Source organism: Protopterus annectens, chromosome 8.part0 (genome assembly GCF_019279795.1).
Source record: "Protopterus annectens isolate FY-2018-M chromosome 8.part0, PAN1.0, whole genome shotgun sequence".
In the NCBI taxonomy this organism is placed as follows: Eukaryota; Metazoa; Chordata; order Ceratodontiformes; family Protopteridae; genus Protopterus; species Protopterus annectens.
In genome coordinates, this window is record NC_056741.1 from 1,240,532,176 (window position 1) to 1,240,549,306 (window position 17,131).

At 41.7% G+C, this 17,131-nt stretch overlaps 1 protein-coding gene across 1 annotated transcript in view; it reads left to right on the top strand.

Moving 5' to 3' along the window:
- Window positions 1-17,131, top strand: part of LOC122809330 (nuclear envelope integral membrane protein 2-like) — a 789,373-nt gene that overhangs the window by 699,305 nt on the left and 72,937 nt on the right. Inside the window, exons 7-8 of the mRNA XM_044080732.1 lie at window positions 9,401-9,626; window positions 11,142-11,318. Of these exons, the coding sequence (XP_043936667.1) occupies window positions 9,401-9,626; window positions 11,142-11,318 (403 nt within the window). The remainder of the gene's footprint in view (window positions 1-9,400; window positions 9,627-11,141; window positions 11,319-17,131) is intronic.

The window sequence follows — 17,131 nt, forward strand, 5'->3', positions numbered from 1 at the left end:
CCCGGATTCTGTGGAACCAGTGCTAGCTCGCCCCAATAAATTTCTCTCAGCACCCCCTGAAAAGGATTTTCTCTCCAAAGGTGTGGCTGTAGATGCCCTGGTGGTGGCATTTGCTACCCAACAAGATGTGGCAGAGGCTTCAACATCTGTCCATCCTCCTAATAAAGAGTCTAGGAGCATGGATCGGTACGGGAAGCGCATCCTTACTTCAGCAACCTTTACTTTAAGGTCTCTGAATTATTTGACGCACTTCACCAGACTTCAGAGGGATCTGGTCAAGGAACTTTCAGATACCCTCTCTGGTAACTTACCTGAGCAGTTGGCCCAGACGGTTAAGTCTCAGCTGGCTACCCTATCATCGTTATCAAACTCATCCATGAGGCTCATTTCATATGCAGCCAAGGGGGCGAGCAGAGCGGTGGGAACAGGCGTTGCTCTACGGAGACAAGCCTGGCTCCGCCTGTGTCATTTTGCGGAGGCCTTTAAGTCTTCCTTTGCCGACGCTCCCTTTGATGGGTCCTCTCTGTTTGGACCCAAGGTAAAGGACACCTTGACTCGCTGCGAACAAGAGGGTAAGACTTTAACTGCCATAGGGGCATGGTTTTCCACTCCCTTCAGGCCTTATCCCAAGGCTAGAAGAGGGGGGAAAATGTGGTTCCGTAAATCTCAAAAGCCTTACTCTTCGCAGCAGAGCGATCCCCCTTCTAGAGGCAGAGGAGGGGGAAATTTTTCAGGAAGACGCCGTCCCAGAGGCGGAGGAGGCCCCCGCAACACTGGAGACTGCGAGTCCTTTTGTGGCTCCTCAACCTTCCAGCATCCCTGAAGGAGTGCCCGACTGTGCAGCTCCGGAGCCAGTCGGGGGTCATTTTTCAAAGCACCTAAAGGCCTGGGAGAGTATCACTCAGGACCGATGGGTGCTCCGAATCATCGCCGGAGGTTACACCATCCCTTTTTCTCAAACCCCCCCCCCATCCCAAAGAATCCCGGACCCGCCACCCAGTCAACGGGATCTTGCAGCCAACGAAATATCAAAGCTGCTTCAAAAAGGAGTCATCCAACCTGTTCCCGCAGGCCAGACCGGATTAGGGACTTACTCAAGATTCTTTTTGGTGCCAAAAAAGACCGGGGACTTGAGGCCCATTTTGGATCTCAGCAAGCTAAATCGATCAGTGAAAAAGTCCAAGTTCCGGATGGTCACCTTGCAATCCATTCTCCCGCTGCTGGAGAAAGGTGTTTGGATGTGCTCCATAGCTCTCAAGGACGCCTATTATCACATCCTGATAGATCAGGCGTCCAGGAGACACTTGCGCTTCAGCCTGGGAGACAGTCATTTCCAGTTCTGTGCACTGCCCTTTGGTCTCACCACAGCCCCCAGGGTGTTCACCAAATGTTTGGCGGTGGTGACTGCTCACCTGAGAAGTCTAGGCTTCTAAGTGTTTCCATACCTAGACGACTGGCTCCTAACTGCCACCTCCAGGTGTCTACTCTTGCAAAATCTAGCAGCCACTATATCTCTAGGCAACTCCCTAGGAATCACCTTCAATTGGACAAAGTCCATGTTGCTGCCATCTCAGCGCATTCAGTTTATCAGAGCAGAGATAGACTCAAAGCAAATGCGAGTCTATCTTCCTGCAGAGAGGATAGAAACACTACAGTCTCAAGTTCGAGCTTTGCTCCTCAGACGTCGAGCCCCAGCGAGGATGGTCCTACAACTGTTAGGTTCCATGTCGGCCACCGTTTTCCTAGTCCCCTTAGCAAGGTTACATATGAGGATTCTCCAGTGGCTCCTGTCAGTCCAGTGGTCTTATCAGGATCTCCCACTCAGTCACCACATTCTGATCACAGAGACGTGCAAACAGGACCTTCGTTGGTGGCTTCTTTCCTCCAACTTGGATCAGGGGTGACCCTTTGTTCTACCACCCCCAGTGGCCACATTGACTACGGACGCCTCCCAGATGGGGTGGGGGGGACATTACCTGGACAGGTCAGTCCAAGGCAAGTGGCACTCCGACAAGAGTCTCCTCCACATCAACATACTGGAAATGAGGGTGGTGCTTCTATCGTTGCAAGCACTACACATTTACCTCCCCCAGGGCACAATTGCCATTCAGTCCGACAACATGTCGGTGGTCTGGTACCTGAACAAGCAAGGAGGGACCAGATCCTACCCCCTTTGCAGAGAGGCCATGAAGGTATGGGATTGGGCGATTGCAACCATACATTTTCTGGTAGCAACACACATTCCAGGGAGATCCAATGTGATAGCCGACAAACTGAGCAGAACTATTCCCTCCCCTCACGAGTGGTCTCTGAATGACAGAGTGGTAACTCAGATTTTCAGGAGATGGGAAACTCCTTGTTGTGACCTTTTCGCAACCCCCCTCAACACGAAATGCTAACAGTTCTTCTCTCTCACCCCAGTTCCGGGGGAGATTCCCAAGCACGCCCTAGTCCAAGCTTGGCCCACCGGTCTGCTATATGCCTTTCCACCAGTTCCCCTTCTTCCCAAGGTGATCCAGAAGGCGATTCGCTTGGAGAGCAAAATGATTCTAGTTGCCCCATACTGGCCTCATCAAGTCTGGTTTCCCTTTCTTCGCAAATATGCATTGGACGGTCCATGGTTCCTGGACCATTGGTCTTGGAGCCTCTGTTATTCACGATATACTTCTGTGAGGTGCAGCCAAAAACCAGTGGCTATGGCTGACCAAGTTTGTAGATCACTGCAAGCTGGGTGCAGTCATCAATTCCTCAAGTGATGTGGACGTCTTCCAAGAGGGCCTCACCCAAACAAATGACTGGTGCCAGAAACATGGCCTCAAGCTGAATGCCAAAAAATACACCATCAGTCCCTTTGGGGAGAGTCATGTCCCCACATATAATCACATTAATAACAGCATCCTAAGTACACAATCAGTAGTGAGGGATTTGGGCACCCAGGTTGATAGCAACCTGACTTTTGACCACCATGATGCCTCCGTTGTACTGAAAGCTTTCTACATTGTCCACCTCATAAGTAAAGGTATCTCATCCAGGACAAGGAAGTCATAACATCCCTGTATTCTTCCCTTATAAGGCCAATTATTAAGTACAACACACCCTTCAGCATGTACCTTGCAAAGCAAATGCAGCAGCTGGAGAGACCAGAGGTTCCTCACCAGGAGAATCCAGAGCCTCAAACATTTACACTGCAGAGATAGGCTAAAAGCTCTGTCCCTCTACTCAGTTTCATAAAGACTCCTCAGAGGTGACCTCTGTCTGGCATACAAAGCAATCTCAGACCCCGGCTTGATGGGACTGCTTCATATCCACAAGTCAAGTTCCACTCAAGCAACCCATAAGAGCAACCTCAACCTGGTCTGTGATATCAACAGGACTTGTTGGCAGGACAGATTTGTGGCTCAGAGACTCTCCCTTCTGTGGAATAGACTTCCTCTCCATGTCAAGCAGAGTACCTCATTATCCCTTTTAAGCACAACTTGGATAACTGGGTGGGAAACAGAAAATACACCCCTGGGATTCCACCTGATGTCCCTGCTGGACAGGGGCTTTGGGTGCTGACTTGTCTAAACATGGGCTAAACTCTTGGCTAGGCTTATAAGAGCCTCAGGGCCAATAGCCTAGTAACCTCCTATGATCCTATAACTGGGTGTAAAGGGGGATTTGCTGTACTTTTCCTCTTAAACTTGTCATGGGTGTTACCACTAACTTCTCCCCCAAACAGTATTTGAAAATTAAGCTTTCTGGTGAACAATTTTAAATTGAGGATCATGTCATCCACCCTGGCCCTAGTGGAGGGGATGAAGGTAAACCTCTTCCAAAACAAACTATGGTGCAGAGGGCATATCACCATGTCAGTAAAATTGTAAATGTGATATCCAAAAAAGAAGTAATGTTTACAGTACCTGAGAGCGTAGTAGTGAGCTCCTGAGTGAATAAATCGTCAGTTACCACTGCTGATTCCGATTTGTATGCCCTCTCTTGTAGTTCCTTTTCTTCTTCATCCTCCCCTGGGGATGGGGGTGGGGGTGGGAGTACCCAGAATGATGAAAGTTGAATTGTTGCTTGTTGGCCAGTCTCTCTGACCTTTTCAAAGGTATTTTCTCTAAAGGGACATCCAGTTGAGTTGTTTCCTCGTGACTGTCAATATAAAAAGTCTCAACAAGATTGTTATTGTTTGTTGTACCTGGAGGGGCAGGGTATACAGTTCTGTTATGATAATCTGAGTCATCCATGAGTAATTTCTTTGCCTTTCTGTTTTTAACTTGGACAAGTTTGTTATCTATGGCCTGAAAGGTGTTGTTAAACTGGGACTTGAACTTGTGAAAGTCTAAATCAGCAGTGACAGAATCTACTAGTTTAGTAACTTCCTGTTTAAGTTTCACAAAACGCCTGTCATTTTCTTTAATGAGCACTTTGGTAAATACTAGACTTGTATGATCAAAAAATTCAATAGTTCATGGTGAAAGGGTGAATTTGCTTCTACACCTTGTGGGAACTTCCAGACATGGAGGCCTTCAGGTACATGTTGTCTCCGTACACATTCACCCAAAAAGTAGTTATCCAAATGTAGTGATTTAAATATGTATAAACACTTATCCAATACAGAGATTTTTCTCTTGCAAAGATAAATAATGACCATCTGTTGACTGCATATATTATTTCTGGTTCAAAAAATCCCATTTATTCAACCAAGAGTGTACATTTGCAGTAGCAGAAAAATCAATTACTGGCTTACCAGCAGAGGCATTTTAAGTCAGTTCAGTGTTATGTCCTGCATTAACTGGAGTTGCTGCACTGTGAGAAGAATGGCTGCTCACCCTAGAAACATTGTGAACATGTGCCTGGGTAAGTTGTTGAATTAACAAAGTAAGGTGTAAAAACATTAGGTGCATCCTGAAACAGCTCCTGTGAGTTAGCAGCTGACATACCCAGAGCACTCAAGAAATCAGTAAACCAAAGGAAGAAACAAGAGTGCAGCTCTGGTATTGGAAGAAAACAGCAACTAATAACCTCAAAACAAACAGCAAATCAGCCACCTAACTAAAAACTTGTTGAAAATATGTTTAATACCAAAAGTAGGTTAAAAGAGCTGCGGTGGTGCAGCGGTAGCATTGTTGCCTCACAGCAAGAGGTTCTCCCGTTCGATTCTCGGCTGGAGCGCCTTCTGTGTGGAGTCTGCATGTCATCCCTGCAGTCGAGTGGCATTCAAAAGACATGCGTACAATGGGCATGCCTTCGTTGAAGGTTGGGCATCGAGCTGGCACCTCGGCACCATAAAAATCTACTGCCAATCATTAGCGGACCAGAGTTCCGCTGTGGCAACCCCTAACCAGGAAAAGCCGAAAGAAGAAGAACAACAACCAAAAGTAGGTTAGAAACATCCACAGTAAATGTGATATCCAAAAAAAGAAGTAATGTTTACAGTGCCTGAAGGTGTAGTAGTGAGCTCCTGGGTGAATAAATCATGTTGTGACTGGTTTACATGGGAGGTGTGGCTTCTGTACTTAAGTTTTAAAATGCCTTCTACAAGCAATACTTTCATAGTTCTGATGTCTTAGTTTTACAGATGAAAGTGCTAAACTGTGGATGTTTTTAACCTACTTTTGTTATTAAACATATTCTTCAACAAGTTTTGACTTTGGTGGCCGATTTGCTGGTTGTTTTGCTGTTATTATGCACAGGGCCGGTGTTAACATTTTGGGGGCCCCCAGCAAATGTCAAGTTGGGGGCCCTAGGCACTTCAGTCTAATATCTCCCTGTCACTGCCACGACTCCTAAGTAACCTTTTAGTTCATGCTGCAAACTTTGTAGGAGTAGTACGTATAGAATGACCTGTATCTGCATTGCTCTTACATTATTACATTATGACAGGCCTGCCTACCACACTGTATTGCACTGTCTCACAAAGGTACATTTACAGTTACTGGCATTTAGTTGCAACAGTGATATATAACAACAACCTTATGTACAGGTCTGGAATTAGGTGAAATGGCACCCTAGGCACTGCTTACAGTTTCACACCCCACCCCACGCTCTCCCTAATCCTCTGAAGAGCATTTTAAAGTTTTTTTTTTTCTTTTTCTACAACCTTTTCATCCAGTGATGGCTTGAACATAAATTATGTTTAAGGAAAGAAATTCAGTGCTGCTGTTCAGCTTTTGTTTTCCTTGCATCCTTTTCGCACACCTTTCTTGACCAAGGCAACCCTAATAACCATTTTTGGAAATAACTCAATTAAGCAGGTGCCCCTAGAAGCCATAGTAGTTATAGATGCTTTTGGATGCATTTTAGACCATTTTCCAAAACCTTTAATCCAATGGTGGCCTAAACAAAAATCTTGAGTAAGAATAGAATTACAGTCTTATTTTTTTATTTCTTTCAAGGAATATTTAAGTTATTCCCAAGGCTTAAAGTTCAAAGCTGACAAAATAGTAGCTAACAATAAACTAAAAAGGCAATTGCTGTGAGGATACACATGTCCTATCTGAGAATATTGCCTGCCTCCCTAACTCCCCCCCCCAAAAAAAGACAGTGAGTGCCTATCCATCACTCTGATGATAGACAGGGATGAATGCAGAGGTTCAAACTGCCACAGTCATGTAATTCAAGTAACTACTGATATAGATAGCATGCCTCCTTACTCTTCACCCCTAATCCCCAAAGGCAGATAACAGTATACATACCTGATGTGTGATTGTGAGGAAAGTGAAAAAAATAACAATTATAATAATGTATTCCACTTTGTTGATTCTAAACAATATACTGCCCCTACATAAGCAATAGTAACCTTCTTTGTCTTCTTTGTACACCTCTGAGGTCTGAGAGAAAAGTAAAAGAAACAATGACCACCCTATCATCTGCCCAAGCACAAGCTATACTGACCTCCTCTGCACACCTCTAAGATTTGACTGTGATGAAAATTAAAGCAGTAATAACCACACAATCCTCAGCCACCCACAACCCCACCCCCACATAAGCCTCAACAGCCTTCTGTAGACAGACACACACACACACACACACACACACACACACACACACACACACACACACACGGTTTCAGAATGGATCCAGGTGAGAGTAATGACCATTATTAGCTTTATCCTAACATAGTTGTATCACAGCCCTGTTCAGGTTAAAGAGTGTAATCAGAAAATTAACATATTTTGCTCCTCATGTTCCCCAACCAGCAGCAGCTTTTGTGGGGTCCCCACATAGTCCAGGGTGATTATGCAAGCCTCCTGTGTCAGTTTATACAGTCTGGGGAGTGGGGGCCAACAGACTCCTAGAAGATCTAAGTGTCTGAATGTTCTGTGATATAATTTATGCCTTATTTTGAAATATGACTTATTACCTGCATTTTTACTGATACCCAGAAGAATGATGTATGGGTTCTGACATTACTGGGTGTGCGAACAGATAAAAGTCAGTGATATTTTTTAGACACACACACACACACACACACACACACACACACACACACACACACACACACACACACACACACACACACACACACACACCATTGTAATACTAGTTTTGTACTTATTTCAGCAGTTAGCAATACATTGTGCAACACTGGTATTGTCACACCAATCAGTGACTGTTGTTTAACAGTTGTCAAAGAGCAGCAGCGGTAAGTCACTTTTATTTATCTCATTGAGGAGTAATGCATATTTGTCACTGTCTGTAATTTTACAGACCTGCCCTGATTTTGCTCATAATTTTGCTCTGTCCTTCATAAGAAGTTTGATTTGCTGGTAAATCATTCAGGATTCCTGTCAGTTGATAATTCCAGGCATCAGAGTTTTATTCTTCTCCTTGTCCAAAACAATGCATGTTGATGCAAAAGTTGTTATTCTATTAACTTTCAGAAGCATCAGCTCTTCTTGAAATCTAAGCTATGCACCAAGATCAGGCACTCTGAGCTGCTGATCTCCCCAGTGCTTACCTTGCTCATGTTCACTGTCAGCTTTATTATATCACAGCCCTGTTCAGGTTGAAGAGCACAATGGAAATCAGTACACATTTCTCCTCATTTTCCCCAACCAGCAGCAGCAGCTTTTGTGAGGCCCCCACACAGTCAAGGATGATTAAACCCCGCCCCCTGCAGCCAATGGTATTGCAGGTACCTAAAGCTGGCTATGTTGTTAGTTTTAGTGGAGAGAATGTCCACTAGCAGGGTTTAAATAAGTCAGGGGCACCATGTCATAAGTAAAAAATTTAATGGAATTGTGAAGCCTGTTACTTGATAAAACACTGTTACTTTAACCACAAAATTTTAAAATAGATATAAATAAGAGTTATTACCCACCTGGTTTATTATGTGTACAAGATTACTGCACTAGCTTTTGCTAGTTTGACAAATATGTTATAAAATATCAAAAATAAGATATCTTGTTGTGGTTGGGGGCCCCCAGCGACCTCAGGGTTCGCTGGTGCCTAAAGCCGGCTATGATTATTTAGCTTTGCTAGTAAGACTGCTCTACACAATACAGCTTCCATGAGGAGAAATCCATACCAGTAGAGTGATCTTCAAATCAAAAAAGGCTTACTGACACATAGAAACCTTCCAAGGTAAGGCTTCTCTATTGCAGCAAGCCATTCTAAATCCCAGGGTCAGTGTTCAGGGAACTTTGTGGAATCAGTGCCCTTTAGTAAGCCTAACTTTTTTGAATGGAGCAAAGGACTGTACATCATCTGAAGGAGGACTAGGATCAACCCGAGAAATACTTAATTTGCAAAGTACTGAGTTTTTTACCAGATACTAAGAAAAATAAGTGGTTTTGATAACTGGTCATTAGCTTTTTAATTTTTCTAGTACCTGTTTCACTGTATATTGAAACTGTTTTTGTATAGTGATACTCTGGTTAAGTTAATTAAACTTTCATTCATTCTATGGTACCTGCTTTATGCTATTCAGGGTCATGACAAGTAGCAGGCATAAGATAGGAGACCAGTCCTGAAGGTACTTTCAGTCTGTTGGAGCATGCACACATTCACTAACGTGCTAACTGTGCAGTTACTTACAGGCAAATTGCAAGATTGCCAGTCCACTTAGTTGCAGGTTTTTTGTGATATGGGAAGAAACTGAAACACACAGCAAAAAAAAAAATATATATATATATATATATATATATACATACATATATATATATATATACAGACCATATATACTGCAAACACAAGACATCCTAACTGAAAACCTAACCAAAGGACCAATGGATGTGAGCTTTTAATGTTAACTGTTGCTCCACTGTTTCGTTGTTCACACTGCATTTCACAGGCTTTCTAGGTAAACTTCTTATTAGAAAAACAGAGTGCTAAACATAAACAGAAAGTATAGCAAATGTAATAAATTCATTACTTGCCTTATCCATCATATTTATTAATTTTCTTACAGATTATCTCCTGGGTGTCGGACTCTTCAGTTTTACAGTTTGCTATCAGCTTGGTCCTCTGACAAATAAATGGATTTTGACCTTGCTGACCTGGTTTCTGCAGCTTTTCTCCTTTATTCTCCTTTACTGGGGCCTAGCAATTCCAGAAGTTGCCTATGCCTTAGTTACGGTGATGGTCTTCTCTAGGTCACTGCGATATCCTTATTCAGCTCTGTGCTATGGCTGCAGGTGAGTTACGTATTCTCTCATTTATGTGCTGCCAGTGTGCTGCATGTATTTTGAGTTACCTTTATGGGGTTCTTGCTTCCTTTCAGTTGACTTTCTATTTAACAGAAAAGTAACTTGTTCCAGAATGTTGTGTAAGAAAATGGTTGTGAGAAAATCAGTGGAAATAAAAATTACTGGAAGCATAATATTATGGTTGATAAGGAGCTTTACTTTGTATCAGAAAATTGTAGGTTCAAGTCATACCACGCTTGGTCTGGATTGCACAGGGGATTAAGGCTGTGAGCTGTTAACAAGTTACTTCTGGTGATCCATTGTTTGATTTCCTCGGCTTTCATTTGCCTGCTGTTCAGCTAGGCTCCTCAGTGGTGCTCTGAATCATATGTCCAGTAACTATTTATGGAACTATGCTGTTATTGCTAAATATTTTTGCAAGATAAGTCTCTACCTCTCTCTTTCTGCACACATATAAGAATACATATGAATGCATCTGCGCAAACACACGCACAGGAATACTTTACATACTTAATACAGTCATAATGGAAAGGCCATAGGTCAGGTCCTTATATTACTAAAATATTTTCTGTGAGTAATGTAAACCTTGAGTTCAACTCTGTGACAAAAAACTGTATTTATGTCAAAAGTCACTGAGCCAACTTCACAATTTCACCACATCAACAAGAAAGACTCAAGAAAGCAGTCAAAATAGTCACATACAGGCTTATACACACACACACACACACACACTCATGCACACACACACACACACACACACACACACACACACACACACACACACACACACACACACACACACACACGCACACAATTGAATATCATACACATTTTATAAATGTAGCCAATAACCAGTCTTTTTTGATCTTGTCCTGTTTTTCGTCATCATGTCCACTGCACAAATAACTCCATCATGTTTTTGGATCCAGATTGTATCCACATCTGAGCTTCCTGACTTCTTTATCCCATGGCTTCGGTGCTGTATGTGTCTCCATGAATTAATTCTCAGCCATGTGGATGTGAATCTTTTTAGCCATTGTATGTATAACCAGGTAAATAAACTGCTCTGAGGACAGTTTTTAGCCATGAACTGGGACAGGAATATTGACTGTAATATAAAACAAAATATAACAAGTTATTCAAGGTCAGCAGACAAGGATTGGAACCTTAAAATAAGGAAATACAATTTTTGTGCAAAAGCCTCCCATAATTAATTTGCAGGAAGCTTTACCCTTTGCGTAATATTCCATCTCCAAAGTCACTTTACCTTTGTATAAGGGAAATCCCACCCATAGTTACTTCAGTGACAAATGTGGCACTGTAGCAAGTTGCATATTGTCATGGAGTTGGTCTTCATGCAAAGTCATGAGTTCCTGTTGAGAATTTAAATGGCAAAACAAGAATATACGTAGTGGAATTTTCAGAAGATCATGAGAAAATCAAATGTATAGCTTTGTTTGTCTTTGAATATCTCCAACATAGAAATATATTGTTTCCTTTCAGAAAGTTCCGAGGCTTATTCAGAAGTGGGCCAGTACCTCGTCGATTGCTTACAGAAGAAGAATACAGAGAACAGGGAGATGTGGAAACCCACAAAGCCTTAGATGAACTACGAAAAATCTGCAGAACCTCGGAATTCCCATCTTGGCTGATAGTGAGCAAACTCCACTCTCCCAAACGGTAAGTTATCTCCTTGGAATTTCAGTCAGTGAAACACATCACTAGCCCATTTTATGTATATATATATATATATATATATATATATATATATATATATATATTTTTTTTTTTTTTTTTCAATTGCTGAGAGGTTTACTTATTTACCTTTAATGCTAAAAGATGAGCAAGGGTTTGAGTTCTAAACCTGCACCAGGTGCTTAAATTCTTGTCGTAGCACTGACACTATAGTGCAGCACTGAGTGAGAACAGATGTAGATGCTAAAGATCCCTTTCATTTCATGTTTATTGAAAAAAGTAGGAACATTTCCTAATCTCTTGGCCACCTTTCTCGGTCTGAATAAATTGCAACTCGGGTCCTCCGTGAAAATAGGCCAACAGACCTAGTAGGACAGACCCATTCAACAAAAGTAAACAAATGTTGTAAATAATCAGAGCAAAACTGTGTTTCACTAGTAAAATTAAACCTTTGATTTAACACTGTAGGATATCTTAGTACTGTCCCCACAGTTAGTATAGTATGTTGTCTAAAACACAAAAAGAAGGAACTTACACTTAGAGAATGGGCAAACTGTACATCAGCACCCTGATTGAAGAACCAATGTTCTGCAGCAGGGTATTAATGTAGAAGTAATGCCCATTGAAAAACGAGTCCACCTCTTCAAAGCAGCATATCAAGTTGCTATGGACCTCAGACCGAGGAAAATGGAATGGCTGCCATTATTTTACACTTGCTAAGCAGCGCTTTTGCTGTTTAGTGGTTGTAAAATGTGAAAAAAAAAAGGACAAAAAAATTGTGTGTGTTTATGTCTGTGTGTGAGTGCATGCGTCCATGTCAATGAAAGTGAGAGCAAACGAGCCATTATTTTACACTGGCTAAGCAGTGCAACATAATAAAAAAAAATTTTAAATAAAGCATGTCTGTGAGAGAGTATGTGTATGAGAATAAGAGGAAGATCAATTGAGCGAAACAGAAAAAAAGTATGTGTCTGTTTATGTTTCTGTCTGTGTGTGTGAGTGAATGCATGCATGAAAGCAGATGAGACTGTGTGTGTGTGTGTGTGTGTGTGTGTGTGTGTGTGTGTGTGTGTGTGTGTGTGTGTGTGTGTGTGTGTGTGTGTATGTGCGCGCGCGTGTATGTGCGTCCAAGGCAGAAAGAGTAAAGTGTGAAAGCAATCTAATGATCCCCTGGCAGAAGCAGCAGTTTTGCATACCTCTCAGCCTCTGACATAGTTCTCACCCTATTAGTACAAGAAATATGGACAAAGCCTGACATAATAAGGGGGCCAAATGCTAAGAAATAGGGACACATTTTAAATATTGCTCTTACAAACTTAGAAAGTTACTAGAATAATAAGATTTGTATTAACATGCATTTTCTGAAAGATATGAAATTTGAAACTCAAATGCATGTGATTATTTAATGACTTTAATCTTTAGATCATCCCAGTGGTTTGGCAAAAACGCATTTTTATGAGGAACAGACCAAAAATATGAGGCAGAAATCTGCGCAGTCTGAAAAAATATGTACAGTTGAGAGGTATGCTCTTAAATCGAGGTGTCTGTGTAAGCCTAAAATATATTGGACAAAAGCTCAAAATAACATATTTTAAATCATTTGTGTTAGCATGGATTTTCTGAAGCAGAGGTGTGTGTGTGTGTGTGTGTGTGTGTGTGTGTGTGTGTGTGTGTGTGTGTGTGTAAGAGAGAGCGTGAGATCTACCACTGGCAGCAGCAAAGAGGTTTGTATACCTCTGGACACTTCAGCTGAAGAAATCTGGATAAAGCCTAAAATAAAATGGGAGCAAAGGCTCAAACATAAGAACAGATATTAATTATTGCTCTTATAAAATTACAAACTTGCTTTAATAAAAGGATTTGTGTTAGAATGAATTTTCTGGAGGAAATAAAACTCTGAAACTCAAGTGTATATCATTATTTAGTAACTTCTGTCTGCAATGACTGGCAATAAACCAAACATTTTAGGAGTAAGGGATCAAAAAACAAAGTAAATACCTGAATTTTTTAGTGTTATTTATATTTTGGATGTAAAATGCTTCCTACAACACCATTAACATATACAACAGCAAGTTTGAAACATTAGGTGGAGAAACTATTTTACATCAAAAATATATAAAAAATAATATAGTACTTAAAAAATAAATAAGTAAAATACAACAATTTTACAGAGAGCCCATTCCCTGAGTGCAATAATGCCCTCCAGAGTGTGTGTTAATGTGTAATTAATGCCCTTCCAGGGGTGTAGAGGCCCTCCGCCTGCAGGGTCGGGCCTCATAACACCCCTGGACGGGTGTTAATTACACATTACCACACACCTTGTCAGGCATTATTGCTTGCTTAGTTGCCTTATGAACTGTAATATCTGAGTTACTTTAATATTTCATTAGAAAAAAAAAACATTTGTTTACTTTAGAAGTGTGGATATTAATTTTGTGTGTGTGTGTGTATGTTTGTGTGTATATATATATATATATATATATATATATATATATATATATATATATATATATATATATGTGTATATATATATATATATATATATATGTATATATATATATATATATATATATATATATACACACACACACACATATATATATATATATATATATATATATATATATGTATATATACATATATATATATATATATATATATATATATATATGTATATATAGAACCACTAAATGGTGTTGATTTGTATCAATTATACATCATTTAGTCACTGATAACAGCATATGACTGTGGTGTCATGTTAGTCTGAGGAATTTTTCTACTTGTGATAAACAGTAATTGTCCCAGGGTTTGTATCACTGCTGGTGTACAGTGTGACAGCACACTGGCATTGTTTGATTGTGTCCTTTCACTTTTGCAATTGTGGAGTTAGTATACATTAGTAAGATGTGTGACTGGGACATAGCCCCCCTGTAAGTGTAAAGAGGATGTTCAGCTAGTACTAGTGTGATTGTAGATGTTCTTCATGTTTCAATGTTGCAGTCATCACATTTGGGTTATTTGCCTGCAGGTAGCCCTCAGCCGGCCTGAATACCAGAGTCTTCGGATTTCTGCGTCGGATGCTGTCTCTTCTTCCATGACATCAGGTCGTCAGGGGTATAAAACATGCAGCCAACGCCGTTACATCAGTTTTTCTTGCCGTGCGGTGCCTGAAGCAGAAGCAGTTCGCAAGTGCTGGTCGGCGGTCTCCTGAAATTTTCGTTTTCGAGTTTCAGACCCGAAGTCTTCAAAAAAGATAAGTACCCCATTGGGGATCTTTTTTTCTTGCTCAAACCGATGTCAGTAAAAGTTAACAATTGTCTTACCTGTGGAAAGGAAATACATCATAGAGATTTTCATTCTTACTGCATCCCCTGTTTAGGCCCAGACCACGACTTCCCTCGCTGTAGGTTTTGTGCCTTGTTCAACCCCTGAACTATTCATCGTCGGGCTATTTTTGCAGCCAGTTACTTTTGTACTCAATCTCAGTACTCCGAAATGGCTTTGTTAAGCCATCCAGCTACCGATCTTCCGAAAACAAGTAAGGATAAAGAGAGAGACAGACCGCATAAGTCCAAAACTGCTGATGGCGCTTCCGTTAAGCTAGTCGCTAGTCTGCCAGTACTCAGTGAGGTGCTTTCGCAGCCCCTGATACCCGCTAGTTCAGATTCGCAGGCCTCTACTGAGACCCATTCAGAGTCTGGCATACCGCGAGATGCTTCTTCGACTATGGAACTTGTGGATGTCTCTACCTTGGATGGGTCCGGAACTTCTGTGCAGGCACCGGCGTCTGAGGGTGCATTCAGGCCTACAGACATTCATTTTAAATCGACACCATCATTTCCATCCAGAAGTTCTGACTCCTCAGGCCAAAAACTCACACTACGCCTAGAAAACTGACGACCAAACAGCGGGCTCAGGCCCATACGCCTCAAAAACAAATGCTTAGCATGGCTGAAGACCTTATTACCTTAATTAGGGGAAGCTAGCCTTCCCCCTCTAAGAGACCTAGAACTGAATTTCGTTCTGATTCTTCTGATCAGGAATCTGATATTTCTGCTCCGTCTGATTACCAGGATTTGCCCTTATCTACTTATGAGGATTCTGATGCAGAGGATTCCATTCACTCTACTTCCCCTCCAGAAGATTTTTCTTTCGGTGAAACCTTGCATAGTCTTAGGAAGCATTTCCGCTGGGAAAGCCAGGATTACTCTGAGTCCAAAAAGAGACTTAGGGAATTCTTACTCCTGCCTCAACACAGACCTTTAGCTATCCCTCCTGTTCTGGACATTGTAGATGATGCTTTCTTGGAATCTAGCCTTATCCCAGACACTTTACCTCCAGCTCCCAGAAAACCTGACAGGTACTGCAGAGTACCTGACTCTTACAAGTTCCTCTTCAAGAATCCTTCTGCGGACCTATAGACCATTTCCCAAGGACCAAAATGCATTAAGGCTGTTGCTGCCAAAAATCCTACCCCTTCTGATAGAGATTCTAGAGCCTTAGACAGATGGGGTAAGAAGGTATACACTTCTGCTACTTTGGCCATTAGGACTTTAAATTGACAGTTTCATATGTTAAAAGTATCAGCAGCATATTATGGGACTACTTAAACAGAAAATAATGTTGATTCCTGACTGTGCTAAACACAAAGAATTGCAAGATTTAATGCATTCTGCAGAACAAGCTGGTAAACATACTTTGCAACGTGGTTTTGATTCTTTAGAAGCATCTTGTAGGACTGCTGTCATTGGGTCTGTACTTAGAAGGCATGCTTGGCTTAAGGAACAAAACTTGCCAGATAATGTTAAAGCTAAATTACTGGATGATTCCTTAAACCAAGACCGCCTTTTTGGCAAGAAAGCAGAAGAAGTCCTCAAAAGGATGGAGGAAAAAGCTAAATCTATGCAAACTGTTAAAGATTTCCTACTTGTACAGCCTCCCAGATTCAGTAGGCATTGGCCTTCAAAGAACTGGTCCTTTCCAGTCCCTTCCAGGCCTTCTCAGTCCAAACCCAGGAAGAGCAGACCACCTAGGCTACAGTCTCAGGCTATGCACAGACCTAAGCAGTGGGGGGCTCCCACTTCCAAAGCAGGGAGTAGTAAGCCACCCCCCTACAGAAAAATGGCACAATGACTTAACCTTAACCCTTCCAAGCCCTGCTCAACTACCTGCTCCCTTAGGAGGAAAGCTCGCCCTGCATGCAAAAAACTGGGAAATCATTACCCAGGACAAATGGGTTTTGAACATAGTTTCCCAAGGATACAGATTCCACTTCCACACACTACCAACCCCAAATGTTTGGCCAGACATATCCCCAAATCATTGGGTGGAGGCCCAACAGCAGGTTCTCTCTCTTCTCAGTATCAGGGCTATTCAACCTGTCCCAGCAGAACAAAGGGGACAAGGTTTTTATTCAAAACTTTTTCTGGTACCCATAAAAGACAACTCCTGGCATCCTATCCTGGTCCTCTCTATTCTCAACACCTTTCTGGTAGTTCCAAAATTCAAAATATTAACTCTTCAACAGCTTTTTCCTATGCTAGCCAAGGATGCCTGGCTGGCAACCTTACACTTAAAGGAAGCTTACCTGCACATCCCAATAAGGGAATCTTGCAGGAAATACCTATGCTTCAGGGCAGGCTCCACGCAATATCAGTTCTCTGCACTTCCCTTTGGCTTATTTACTGCACCCAGGGTATTCATAAAGTGTATAGCTCCAGCCATTGCATTTTGCAGACAAAAAAATATTCAGATTTACCCATACTTGGACGATTGTCTGATTCAGGCAGAAAGCCAGG